This window comes from Thermobia domestica, chromosome 15, assembly GCF_964235325.1.
Source record: "Thermobia domestica chromosome 15, izTheDome1.hap1.1, whole genome shotgun sequence".
Lineage (NCBI taxonomy): Eukaryota > Metazoa > Arthropoda > Insecta > Zygentoma > Lepismatidae > Thermobia > Thermobia domestica.
The window spans coordinates 96516035-96530899 of NC_137468.1; the positions used below are offsets into that span (position 1 = coordinate 96516035).

Below are 14865 nucleotides of genomic sequence, written 5' to 3' on the forward strand. Positions count from 1 at the left end.
GATGCAAATGCAAATACAATGCATAAAAAGAATTTAATTTGCATTTCTTGTATATGTCCAGGGTATATTGATTTGGATGACGATAAAACGAAATGTATTCTTTAGTTTAGAGTCTCACTTCCATTAAGACAAGGAATTATACTGCAAATATATAATAATAAAAGAACTCTCGGAATAATGCTATTTTAATTGTTATTCAAAAATAATAAAATTCGAAGTCCATTCACTACACAGAATCGTACCGGTCAAGAAGGACAAAGTGATATTTAATAAGCTATATCCCTAATTATGTAAAGTTCTTCATGTATTCCATTAGAAATATTATCTGAATATTTATTAAATATGACATCGTGTAACGTCACGCAAAAGAGGAAAGGGCTCAAGTCAATGTATTTTCAGGTTGTGCTACTATTAAATGACATGACATGCAAGGCAGCATACACAGAACAGCTGATAAATATCTTGAAAAGTTATTATAGTTGAATGAAAATAAATACGAATGCGTTGCACAAACAAGTTTTTTTGCCCTGACGTATTTTATGTTTACTTGCAGTAGCTTTTATAAATACACAAATCTTTCAGAATACTAATCTACATTAATGATTTTTTTTTAACGAAATATGATGATAAACATAAATCACAGTTCAAAAATTTAAACTCCGGAAAGGCGAAGAACTTGCATTGGAACATTTGTTAAGTATCATGAATTATGAATCTTCCGTATGTGTTGTTTCAGACATAGTGAAGGAGGGTTGTCTAACCATATTTGAAGTATTTGTACCAAAATCTAAGATGTCATGGATTAATTATATTATAAAATACTGTATGTAAAGAAATAAATATGGTAAAACTCAGAGAAAATAGAGTCAAAATCAATTTATAAATTTTCGTTGATAGCACAAGGATATGCGGTTCTAAACTGCTCTATTTGAATGACTCGTCGATTCAAGTGAGACGATTGCTCGGAATGTTCGATTGCATTTATTTAAATCGTAATAAGGTCAATACATATTAATAATGTTTTCTTTAATTAAAGATGAAACACCACATGCAAAATTAAAGCCTTCCAATAAAGTAAAAGTACTGTATGTTCTACTTTTTTTTTAAGAAATGTTAGAACATTTGTAACTAAAGATGAAATTAGCACAACAGACTGAGTACTTAGCATTTACAATTTATTATTCCGAAACCCACAAGAGTTCATACATTTGTATTGACATTCCCTTTTCAAAACAAATATTTCTGATTTGTCACTTTTCTTGTGGAACCGATGTAGTTCATGCAGTTTTTCTTTCAAAACAAACCACAAAGTATCTGATAAAGGGCTTTCTATAAAGGACGCGGAATTTGAATTGAGTGTTCATGTTGTTTTGCAGTTGGCAAACCTGTTCTTGCCATAGTTGTTATCCTGTTGTCATTCCAATTAATGTAGCTTCAATTGTTTTGACCAGTTGTTTCTGTTTGTTACAGATATGGAGAAGTTTACGATGCAGTAACATGTGTTGATTGTGAAGATATTTGACAAAAGTGGTGAAAGAGCAACGCAATTGGAAAGAATGAAGTACCTAATGAGTCTACAGTTCGCAAACTAATGTTGAAGTTCCAAATAACTGGTTGAGGAGTGTCTACATTGAAATCACGTGAGCGGACGAGTTCTCGTCAGAACAGTGTTAATGCGGCTCCTGCAAAATAGATTCGCCGATGTTCACAGGAACTGAACATTCCGTCAACTTCGTTACATCGAATCTTGCATAAAATCTTCATATACATGTGTACACAATTCAACTTACGCAACATTTGAAACCTGCTGATAATGGTAAACGAAAACGATTTGGTGACTGTTATGAACAGGCTGGGTGCAAATGAGCATTTCTCAAAACAAATAATTTTCAGTGATTAGGTTCATTTTCACTTAAGTGGATTTGTGAATAATCGCAACTCCAGGATATGGGGAAGGGGGGAGACTGAAAATCCGCGAATAATCCAAACGCATAAAAATTATCCGCTGAGAAAAACTATGTGATGTGGGATTTGGATAGGTGGAATGTTTGGACTTTAAAAAAAAAAGATGGTGTGGAGAATGCAACTACCGTTAATGGAAAACAATACCATAACATGATTCGCAATAAGTTGTGGCCTATTCTCGACAATATGGAGAACTTAAACAATCTCTTGTTTCAGCAGAATGGAGTGATCTGCTACACAACATGAGAGACAATTTCCTTACTCCACGAAAAACTCGCCGAAGGAGTGATCTCTGTGTGGTGACCACGAATGACCGGCACGGTCATGTGATCTCACTATGCGATTTCTTCTTATGAGGGTTTCTAAAATCACAGGTGTAAACTAACAAGCCACGCGCTCTTTTGGAACTGAAAGCGGAAATAACATGCATGATCGGAGGCATCGCGACAGAACTCTGAGAGAAAGTTACCGGAATGTTTGTGGTGCGCATTTTGTACAAACTTACTATGGGTGAGCATATGTCAGGCATTATGTTTCATGTTTAAATGGAAGATATTACACATAATGAAGATTTGCCTATTTTATTTTTATATTCAAATTCCGCGTCATTTACAGGACACCCTATATAATGTTTTAACCTTTTCTTTCTTTCTTTCTTTTCAACTTCATTTTTGAGGGAGCACACGACTGAAGAACAGTGGCGGCTTTAGCGTGTAGGCCGAGCAGGCACGGGCCTATCCAAAAATTTTGACAAATATATAAACGCTAAAAGATACAATAAGAGTAAATATATTTTACACTATTTATATTAATGGCAGACAATTATTTAACAAATAGCATCAACCACTACTGTAAATGTAACTTCCTATTGTCATTAATCAATCAAATGTGTATATGTATCCATAAGGGGGGAGCGGGCTTACCGGTACTCAAAATCTTAAAGCCGCCCCTGCTGAAGAAAATCTTATAAGGATGAAATAACTCCAATTTGAGATATCAACAGATTTAGGGGTTTCGTTATCCTTACACCCTACAGAAAATTCACGTATCCTTTGCGTGTTGAATAAGCTAACTGTTACAAAATCAAACAAATCTGAAGTACATATTGAATTTCCAGCTCGCAGCAATTTTTGATTACTTTTAAAACGTAACACGTGCTATTACGTTATTTCATAGGAAAAGCAATGCATTACAATTGAACATATTATTGTTAAAAGGAATCTGAGTCACTTTTTTCGGTTTTGAGTTACCGTTTGTTTCAGCCTTTCTGGAATAATGCGGTATCTTTTTACAATACATTAATATATCATAAGTTAGTTTTATCCTATTATGGTAGCTTAATCAGGATCATTTGTATGCAAAACGCTCCTGATCCCAAAGGCTGAAATAACGTCAAAAACGAACAAAATTAAGTCATGTCCCTTTTAACAATAACATATTCAATTATTTACCACATCAGTTACAATTACTTCTTATGAATGCACGAAATTTATCTTATGGTGTCATTTATTTTGCGCTGACCTTTGTTCTATGAAAGATACTTCAAATATATATTGAAAAATTATATTTTATGCTTCCATGTATATTTTCAATATGCTATACAGTATCTACTACCAGTCTTTTCTCGTATAAATGTAGGTTCTCACAATAAAAGAGTAATTCACACGTACGTTTTGACTTTACATAACAACTAATGAAACAGCATGCACTCCATATGAAAACTAGTTCTCATCAGACAAATCTTTTGAAACGAAAAGAATTCCATAGTATACATCTGCTGATATATTCCTAGCTATTTGTGAAACAAGATGATAGTGGCACTTAATATCCAATCAAAATACTAGTTTTTGAAGATTCACTCTTACAAAATTATTATTTTCCTTTAAAATAAGCCACTCTCAGTTATGTAAATTTAATAATTAAAATTTTTATCTGTACCCCGTTCAGGTTAAGCTGAGCAGTGTGTTGGTGGTGTTGGCCACCAGTCTACATTTGGGGGTTGTCTTAACTTGAAAAGGTGTAGCGAAAGTACTTTCTCGTCCCGAAAAAAAATATTTGATTCTATTGATAAAAGGCTCTATCTTTCCGATACCAGCTAACAAGGAAAATGTTTAGAAGAAGAAGAAGAGGTTACAGCTCTGTCTCGTCTCGAATATCTTGCCAAAATTATGTATCGTCCAGAATTGTAGTGCCAAATTCATCTGTGTCTGAGCGATTGTTGCGAGGTAAGAGAACCAAAAACAGAATTTACGCATAAACATAAAACTGAAGTCAAATTATGAATGCTTCTTTTTAAATACTATATAGTGAAACAATACGTAACAAACAGTTATAACATTTTTAAATGAAAGAATGTCCTTTCTTCTTTCCAATAAGGGAAGGGGGTAAATGCTCTCTTTCATCTTCCTTTCTTCTGCAGAAATAATCATTTTAGTAGATGCGAACAAAGTGAAAGAAGGGAGCCTAAATCATTAACTTTCTGTTAAGTTTTAAACAAACATTTAAAACGCAACTTTGAATACTTATGTTCTAAATTAAAAGTAAGTTTTCTACTTGAGGAAAAGTAATTTTCCTCAAAATAAAAAAAAGTCAGTTTTTTTTTTCCTGACTGTACCAGAGCGTCAATCCTCTCTCAAAAACTATGCCGGAGCATCCGCTCAGCTCCGGCTCTACTACACTCTTGAATGTCGTCTCGTGGACACTAGTGTTTTAGTGTTGAGCGCCGGCGGATGTAACTTCGGTTTAAACAAAAGATCTACAGCCTCAGAAGTTTAATCTACTTAAGCCTCTACCTTAGCCTGCTCGGAACTTTCACCACCAAAACATATAGTGGAAGCTGTCCAGTACCAAATTAAACACAAACTTATACTTTTGACATCTCGAATTTGTTCTGTAAGATAACAGGAACTTCTAACGCCGGAAATTGAACCCGGAACCTGCACTAAAGTTGTTAATGCAATACATGTGTCTAGGTGTTCACACACTAAGAATTATGTTCAGTCAACACGCTCTAATAGCAAAGGGAAAACTTTCCTTTCAAGTTATTATGGGTAATATATAACGATACATAACAGTAAAATAAATTTAAATTGTACTTTCTTATATGTAATTTTATTTATTTTTTAAAGCATCTTTTATTCATTGATGCATGTGAGGGCAGTGTATAAACCTCAAATGAGAGAAAGTCTTCAGGAGACGTCCTTGAAACGGAAGTTCTCTCGCTAGCCGCAAGCTATTATTTCCACAAATGCAGTTGTTCTTCTCAAACTATGCCTTCAAGGTATGATTTCAAAAAAGGAACAAATTATAGGGGACAGTAGTAAAAAGAGTTAATTATTGTCTCATGAACTTTCCATTCTTCATAACGTATTCTCATTGTCCGAAAATAGATTTATTTCCCTTCACGTATTTTTATAGTGAATTAGAGTTTCCGTTATTCTTAACAATGAAAATTTCCCTACAATAAAACAAAATTATTCTATGTAATATCAGAAAAAAAAAAAAAGAATTTTGATCAAAAATTCTACATTATCAACGTAAACGAAAAGAAAAATACGTTAAACGAAAATTTTAGAAATGATCAAAAAAAAAAAAATGGATCAAAAGATTGCGATCTTGGTCAATAATTAGTTTTTGGATCAGGAGCCACAATATTTCTGAACGAAGCACTCATACTGAGTTAAGTGACAGTGTGAGTTTGTCTACACTATATGTAGTTCTTCAGACAATTAGGCCTACAAGAAAATTATTGGATATTTGTCAGAAATATATTGGATATTTTGATCCAAAAATTTGACATATTAAAAAATTATGCTGTACGATAATAAATTGGAAACAGTACTGTTATAATTATCAATGTAACATAATTTTTTTAATGTTTGTCAATATATGAAAATCTAAAATGAAACACACTTTTAGGTTCGCCAATAAATGAAAACCTAATGGAAAACTCATATCCAATTACTAATCAGTAAAATTAGAAGTAGTTGGTTTGCTATAAACATAATTAAATCTGTAACAAATGAAAGTACTGCGTGAACAGTCTCCTAAAGTCTTCGAGTTACACATTAGATATGGAATAATATTCTGAAGGAACAGTAAAGCTAGAAAATATATATTTTTATTATATAAGTAAAAAGAATTAGACTTATTGTAGGTGCAAAGTCAAGGGAATCGTGAGTAAAGGAATTTTTAAAAAGAACTCGGTATTCTATCATTACAATATATCGCATTTTAATATTTGCCACAGAAAACTTGATTTTTATTTCAGTTAAAACGAAAATACATACTCATATAACATCAGAAATAAGAAAGACCTGTATATACTTCCTCATAATATCCTTATACGAACAAGGTCCGAGATATATGGCAATTAGAACATATAGTAAATTACCCACAACACTAAAGTAGTAGAAAGTACGGGAAAATTTAGAAAACCTGTCAAAGAATTTTTGCTTTCCCAAGGTTTTTATTCGGTAATTAAATATCTCAACTAAAGAATATATATATATATATATATATATATATATATATATATAAGTGGTCCAAAAGTAGGTATACGCCCCTGAATTGATCAAATATAACATTCTAGTTTATGGGTTTATTTGCTTCGGCTCTTCCCAGCTTAAAATGTAAGTAAAAACGCATTAAGAACAAATAATAAAGAAACTAAGTCTAGCTGATGAATAACAATAAGAAATTATATAAAATGCAATGAGTTGATCAGTACGGTATTGTATACTAACTTTTGGGCCACCCTGTATATTGTGAAGATGATTATTGTGTAGTATATGACAGTACTCTTATAAAGCAATGTTATATACACTAGTTTTAACTTTATGACGTATCCGAACCATACGTATAGTACGTATTCTTGCACTTAATATATGAAAACAAATAACATCAAAATAATAATAATAATAATCGCACCACACACTGAGATACGTATGAAACTGATATTGAAGTATACCCTCATCTAAGTTTTCATTACCGATACGACACTAGCGAGAAAGACAACAGACAATACACAAATATGACTCATGACATTCAGCCCAAAATTACGATCACCTCAAATTTTGAATGAAATACAATTAAATTCTTCCGTGCAACGTCTCACAGTTATGTCCTTTAGGTTAAAGGAGACGGATGATTAAGGCAAGTGAATGATAATGGAAGATCTGGTGGAATGAGAATCTAGGAGGAAACGAGAGTACCCCGAGAAAGCCTACGGACACGATGGTGTCTACCACAAACTTACTTGGCTGGGGATCAAACCAGGGACCCTCACACAACAGAGGTAAGCCCCCAACTCAAATTTTAATGTTTGTTGACCAATAATAACTGTCTGAAGGTGAGACATAACAAGACGATAGATAATGTCGAGCTAAATAAGATTACATTTCGAGCCATATATAAAGCTTCCACAAGAACTGAACCCTTGCTTCCCGTACAGAAAGCAAGGTATTCAGTCAATTCAGGATTAATGTAAATTTGAACTACAGTTTTCACACGAAACCGACCCTACGCCCGCTGTTTCGAAGACAAGATTGATGTATTTTTAACTTTAAAAAAAAAAATAAAAAGTATATTGAAATTTCCCCTATGTATTCTTCCTAAATTTAGTTCCTTCTAAATCTACCTAGAAGCAGACATTTCCCCAGATGTCGGGGAAATCTCAATTTTAAAATACTACTCCACACATTTCTAATAGTTTTTCATTATTGTCACTTGTGTATGACGTCATCTGACACGCTAACACTTTCTGACCAATGAACAGTATCTCCGTAAACGTTTGCTACCTTATTCGTTCATATGCACAGGCCGCTAGCGAAGACAAATCTGGATGCCATAATTTCGGAACGAATAGCTCGATTTCTCTATCATCAACGTTTCTTCCGGGCATACTTATTGGCCAACAGCCCGACCGGACCTAAGATTGCGATTAAATGTCATTCTTGTGCAGAGGAAATGAAATAGTATTCCAGTGTAGGTTCCTCACATTTTGACCCCTCCCCCTCAACAAGATCTACAATGCCTGATTAAGACAAGTGAACTGCCTGGAAATTACTAGAAAAAATCGTAATTGTATTTACTCTTTACATGTTACAACTTCTTGAAGGCAAAAAAAGTTTCTCCACACATGCACTCTAGTGGACAAACAGTGAACCTCCTCATTAAAAAACGTGTATTTTGGCGCACTTTCCCCTCCCTATCCAAAAGAATCCGTTGTTTCGGAAGCGGCGAAAGTGGTTTTTCTTTTATGTCAGCGGGAGGGCGATAGCAGGTAGCAAGCAAGACGTCCCAGAAAGTTGAGCATCGTTCAACTCTTTGCAAGATGGAAAAAATGTTTTATGACCCTTTCAAGGCTGTGTACACGGTGAAATATGGTAGGGTTTCAAGATTTTTTTTTTTTTTTTAATGACAGCTACAAGTTCCAACGTGACAATATGGCTTTAGTGAAGTAACGACCAATAATAAATGCAAAGAAAATGTAATGTCAAGAATAGACCCCCTATCTCAGGCGAAGAAGGCATAGACATTTGAAGCAAAACGTAATCTTCTAACCGGAAGCATCGACATAGAACTTAATAAAAGGCTGATGAACGCATGTTTGTGGTGTGTGGCAATGTATGAATGTGGGGTGTGGACACCAGAATTGGAAAAACGCAGAAAGGAAGCCTTTGAAATATAGCGTTATGGAAGGATATTGAAAGTTGGGGAAGGATAAAGTGTCAAATGAAAGGGTATGAGAAATGGTAAAAGAAGAAGAAAGAAGTATCAGAAGATTTTTTCGGAAAGAAGAGACACGACGATTAGACATTATGAGACATGAAAAATGCGTTAGTTATAAAAATAATGGCACAAGCAGAAAAACCCACAGGAAAATCGCTATTGAAATATACTGACTAAATACCAGATATTGGGAAAGAAAAATATATGGAAATGAGAAGTCTAGCTCAGAACAGAGAAGAGTGGAAAGTGCGTCAAACCAAAAAAATGCTGACCTGACAAGAAAGTGCTACCGTGTTTTAATACTTAGGCTTGGATTTAAAATTGAACAATGGAAAAAGATTTCTCATACATTCCTTCCTTATGAGTACAATGTATCTCAATGCAGCAACTGCACAACAAATAATCCACATACAAACTTGTTTTTGCACAATATTTCAAAATTGTCAAAAGGTGGCGTTGAGATCAATAAGGCCCCTTGTAACAAAAAGAAAAAAAAAGTGAGAATCTCGTAACTCACCTGCAAATAAATATCCTGATATCTCGCACGTCTCGTTTACAAACACTGTAGCCAGCACATCCAGAGAGTACAAATGAGGCTGCACATCCACTAGAATCCTTTCACTTGCAACGGCTGAAGTCACGTGCTCCTTCTCACCAGTGTCCGCTGCCTTCACCCACAAACGCTGCTCCCCAGGGTCGCTGAACTTGCACCACAGCTACAAGACAAAAGAGTAAAAGGCATTTTCCGTCAGTCAACCGTGAGAAAACAGCAACACAAGAAAGAAGAAGAAAAAAGAGCAAAACTACACGAAGATGGAACATAGAGAAAACAGAAGAAAAAATATTACATGAAGAAAGAGGGCAAATTGCTTGTATGTCTCTACTAGTCGATCCACAAGACCACATGACGTTAACTTTAATGTTTTTTGCAACATCCTATTTTGCTACCTATGATGTAAATCATAAAATACTACTACTTAGGTTGCCCGATTGTACTCTTGAGATCAGGAGCATATTTTTTTCCCATCTAATTACCACCGTTACATCTATCACATAACCACTGTATTAATACAATAACTATTAACCAAACGTACACTGTACCAAACTGAGTGAAACACAAAACATTACACTCACAATTTATTATTCAAACTTTTTTTGGAGCTCTTCAGTGCTGAAGAAGTCTCTTTATCTTCCAGAACAGTTTTGTGGAAAAATTGACGTCATGTTCACAAGTTTCGGCCATTACAGTTTCTGTCGACCTTTTAAAATTTATTTATTTATTTTTACCATCTGAGCTTAAAGCTTTCAATACACTGAATACTCGTTGGATGTTTGAATTACTGACTGGTATAGCGAAAAATATACTGCATTATTTTGATTAAGTTTCGTACGTCTGCTTTCTCGAGTATTACGATATCATCCTTCCTATCAAGTGTCAATATCAACGAATTCAAAACAAAGAACTCATTGTACAACTCATTTCTATCGAAATTAACTTAAGTAATTATATGAAAATAGTGCCGCGTGATAATACAGGTGCAACAATGAAACGATAATATAGGTGCGACAGCAAAGGTGCAACAATTAAAACATAGCCTCAGCAAACGTCTGTAACGCTAATCTTAATAAACAGTTATGCTATCGGGTGTTAAACTGGATGCAATGTGTCTATCTAAAACTAGTGTGATGATTTAATTGCAATTTTAAAATCCTGTATTGTTTGAATTTAATTTATTTTAAAAAAATCGGATAAGGGCTGTAACTGTATTTACATTATTTAATCATTAATTTGGTATGGCGTTTGAAGTGGTTCATGAGCAAACTCAAAAAATAAAATAAATGTGACCAATTAGAGATTTTTAATTGTATAGTGTATAACGTACAGAGGGCTCGGGAGGAGGAACTAATAATAAATATATGTAAATAATTAATACTTTGCTGCAAGGGAAAATTGAATGTACCGGATGAGGAACGCAAGAATAAGAGTATCTGGATAATATTGAGAATAATGATGTATTAATACACTTGACAGAAGTACTAAAAACGGACTTCAATTCAATTCTCGCAGGGCTTCCGGAGGAAATAAGAATGCCGCTGGCTGAGAGTAATGAAGGTTTGATAAGAAGAATTGCCTAGTATACAAAGAAAATACTATACAGATTTACCAAAATTAGCATCAAGGTTAATCTCTTGATTTTCGCATTCTCTTTCGCATTTATATTTAACATTTGGTTTCGAAAGTAGCAAAATAATCTGTACAAGCTAATGATTATTACTTAAAGCATGATGGTACAATAATGGAGAAAATTTCTCATCATGGAACGAATCTAAGGGGGATATGGAAAATAAGCAAGCAAAGAATATTTTTAAAAAAGTATTATATCACTGACTAAAAAGGGTAAACTAAGTTTTTAACTTGACCACATGACAAAAACACACACGCCCAGTTTTTGTGTTATATATATCTGACGACGCAGTTCAATTGGTTCATCTGGTAAACCCATTACGCTTGCCAGTCATATTGCTGCTGTAAGCCCCCATGTAGAGCGCTCTCTATTAGGTCATCATACACACGCAACAGTGGCAGATGGTCGTCATTTCAACCACACATTATCTTATCTAGGAAGAGTAGAACCACTTTAAAAATAAGAACGAGAAACAGGACAAAAAAAAAAAGTCACGGAATAGCAGAGATGGTGCTAGTTCCATCTGCTTTTATGATTTTTGGCTTCCACCATAACTGGAGGATAAATTTAAAAGGATTGTTGTCTTTTTTCTTTCTTTTTTACAGTCTCTGCAAGAAAGACAGACTTGCAGCCAGCAACCGCTTGTGATAGTCTTTTACTGTTCGTATTTATTAAAAAGTTTGCCCAGAATATACTTCGAGCGTCTTCCTTCGTCCTTTTTCCACTATCTCTATCAGTTTGCCAGTGCACGTGTTAGTGGGTTGATGTTAAAATAAAGAAGAGGAAAGAGTATTGCTGAGTAAAGAGCATTAAGGTCGACTGGCAAAGAGAAACTAAAACCAATTTGACACGACCAATATTTTTTAAAAAATATGATACCTTTGAAAACAAACTAGAACACTGCAGTTTCATGGCATGGATAAATACTATCATTGGGTTTTCAGTTTAACTGGAACCAGTAACACGTATATATATATATATATATATATATATATATATATATATATATATATATATATATATATATATATATATATATATATATATGTAGTCTGGTGATTAACATCCTTCTGTTTATAACCTCGCTCACACTTACTGTAATTTCCCTGAGTTTTCTTTCGTAATGACCACGATTAATTTGCTCATATACTCAAATAATATGTGCACGGCTGTGTGAATCCAAGTTTTGTAATAGCACACTTTTCAAAATAATGAAGCCAACGTCAAGGTGATAGAGGTTCACATTCACTTCTATCCACAGGCGTCATTTGGGGCTCCAAGGAATGGCAATTGCCACCCTCCCCCTCCCCGTTTCAGCTTGACGTATACATTTGAATCCATAAGATAATATAGCCTATCAACGAAAAACTTTAAAATTTAGTGACATGTAGGGTCCCTCCTACAACCAAAATCTGAAATGACGATGCTGCTTCTACTCGAAGAGTATAATTCGAAGTTTTGAGTGTGAATTATCTTCTCTTGATCGTTTGCAGGGTAAGTCACAAAAAGTTCGCAGAATCTGCAGTTATTACACAACTGCCAAGCGGCCAACTACGAATTGGACGAAATACTGACATTCTGTACCACGCTTCTATTGAAAATCGGATCCTACTACAGTAAATCATGTTTATGAAACTCAACTACAATAGTTTATTACCTCCATTAACACAATTTTACTCCAAGTCAATTCAAATGGTTCTCCCTCCCACCAAAAAAACTCACCCTGCAACATGTTTAGCAGCATGTCTGTGTTGAAAAATGCTGCAAAATATACACGACCTGTTTTAGTACAGGAGGATATGAAGTGGTCACAGAAACATTTTGAAGGGATTGTATGTATGAGTGAACGTAGAGAGAACTACGAAGTCATGTTTGCTGGCAATATTATCATTCAGTAGTGTTACCTAGTGTGCGAATTAGGTTATTGATATTGAGGAGGAGGAGAATAAAATTAGGCCTAATTAAAGTCTTACCGTGCAATAATTCGAAATGAAACAATAACACCTTCTTCCTCTTTGCAATACACACACACACATACGATTATCTGACAGGAGTAATAAGGAAGAAATTCATTAAATCAACGAGCTTACTACCAATAATTAAATTAACTTTATGTTGTCTGAGATACCATCACCTAATCTTGCCAAATATGAGTATAGGATTAAAAGTGGCTTACATCATATATGTACAGTGTATTTACATAGTGTACCTCTGCAAATAATCAAACAACAACAAACCGAAAGTATGTGGATTAGATTGCAAGTAACTACTATAGACACAACACAATGGTTAAACTAGATGACAGTGAAAACCGGAGGAGAAATGTGTATATTGTGGTAGCTATATAAAATTGGGAGGAGCCCAATTTGGAGCGGGGAAAAAAGCATCTTTACTTATTATAGTTTCTCTGGGTAATTAAAATGTAATTGAAAAAAAAAAAACTTCCTCATCTCCCAGGTAGTTTGTAACCTAGTTTACCGATGGAAATCTATGATCATTTAGGCGAATATGTCATTTCTGCACAGCAACGATATACCATACAAGGGTTCTCACTCGGTCTGACAATATTCCATGTTACAAGTTTTTTTTTTTTTTTTTTTTTTTTTTTTTTTCAAGAGAAATACTTCCACATGCAGCATATACGATAGTAAGACTATTCATGGCTTTGGATTGATTATTTTAACAAAAGAGACACTGACTGAAGCTTAAAACCCACTTTATTTTAAATTATAATTTGTAACTGTTTCGGATATCTAGCATATCCTTCTTCAGACACTATCGAAAATAAATGAAATTTATATATATATGTCTGTATTTTCATTTATTTTCGATAGTGTCTGAAGAAGGATATGCTAGATATCCGAAACAGTTACAAATTATAATTTAAAATAAAGTGGGTTTTAAGCTTTGGTCAGTGTCTCTTTTGTTAAAAAAAAAAAAAAAAAAAAAAAAAGCATATACGAACATCCTATCTCGCAATTCAATCCGGGAAAAATTAATATTGTTAGTATGAAAACCTTCTGCTTGGTATTGCCAAGCAGGGAAACACCGTCAAGCATTCTAATGCAATAGATTGGCAGTTGCGGGTTCAAGATAAGTACCCTTTCATCATTCATTTCTTGAAATTCTCTAGTCTCCGTTTGCCTAATAGGCACAACCATAGGATGTAAAACTCAAAATATAATACTAATTGGTACAACCACATACAGTATTACCCGAGGGAAGTACTGTACCTCAAATCGCACACACGATAAATATGCAACAATAATGTATCCGAAATGTAATTTGTTAATAAAGAGAAAAATAATGTATAGTAGGAAGGTGTTCTTCTCGTCTTACAAAGTCTAGTCTTACAGTAGTACAAAGTCTAGGATCATCTAACCTGACTGAGGCCTTTATTAAAATCCCTCAGTTGCAGCACGCCACACACACACACACACACATGTTATTGTATTTCTTTAGAATAAAGGTCTCAGTCCATTTCTTTCTAAAAACTTCATGCCATCTTTTTAACTTCAACTTTGGTTGAAACAGCTTCGCGTAAGTATCAGAGCTATTATGATAAATAATAAATCTGTGGAAACTTATCAGATATATCGAAAACTCTGTACGAATTTTCTATGACTAAATTTATAGCATTCATTTTTAAACCAATTATAGTATTTTCTGAGTTCAATTACTGTTGAAATCACCTGTCCAGTATCGAAAATCACCTTTGAACGTGACGTGACGTGACCATACTTACTGGGATACAACATTTTTCTTAGTTTACAATCTCACAGTGCTGAAGCAATTTGCGACCTAATTTGGTGCATGTTTCACAATGAAGCCAAACTGCTATCATGAGTTTTTCAATGCAGATTAACCCAATAAAAATTATATATGAGTATATAGGGAAAAATAAATTTATACCATAAAGAAAAACTTAACAGTAAAGATATACAAAGATAAGAACTAAGCACTTTAAAATAATAATCATATT

The 14865-nt window shown here is 34.0% G+C and overlaps 1 protein-coding gene across 1 annotated transcript in view; it reads right to left on the bottom strand.

Annotated features, from left to right (window-relative positions):
• LOC145671158 (uncharacterized) overlaps nt 1-14865 on the bottom strand; it is a 2642835-nt gene that overhangs the window by 250003 nt on the left and 2377967 nt on the right. Inside the window, exon 12 of the mRNA XM_081739993.1 lies at nt 9215-9413. Coding sequence (XP_081596119.1) covers nt 9215-9413 — 199 coding nt within the window. The remainder of the gene's footprint in view (nt 1-9214; nt 9414-14865) is intronic.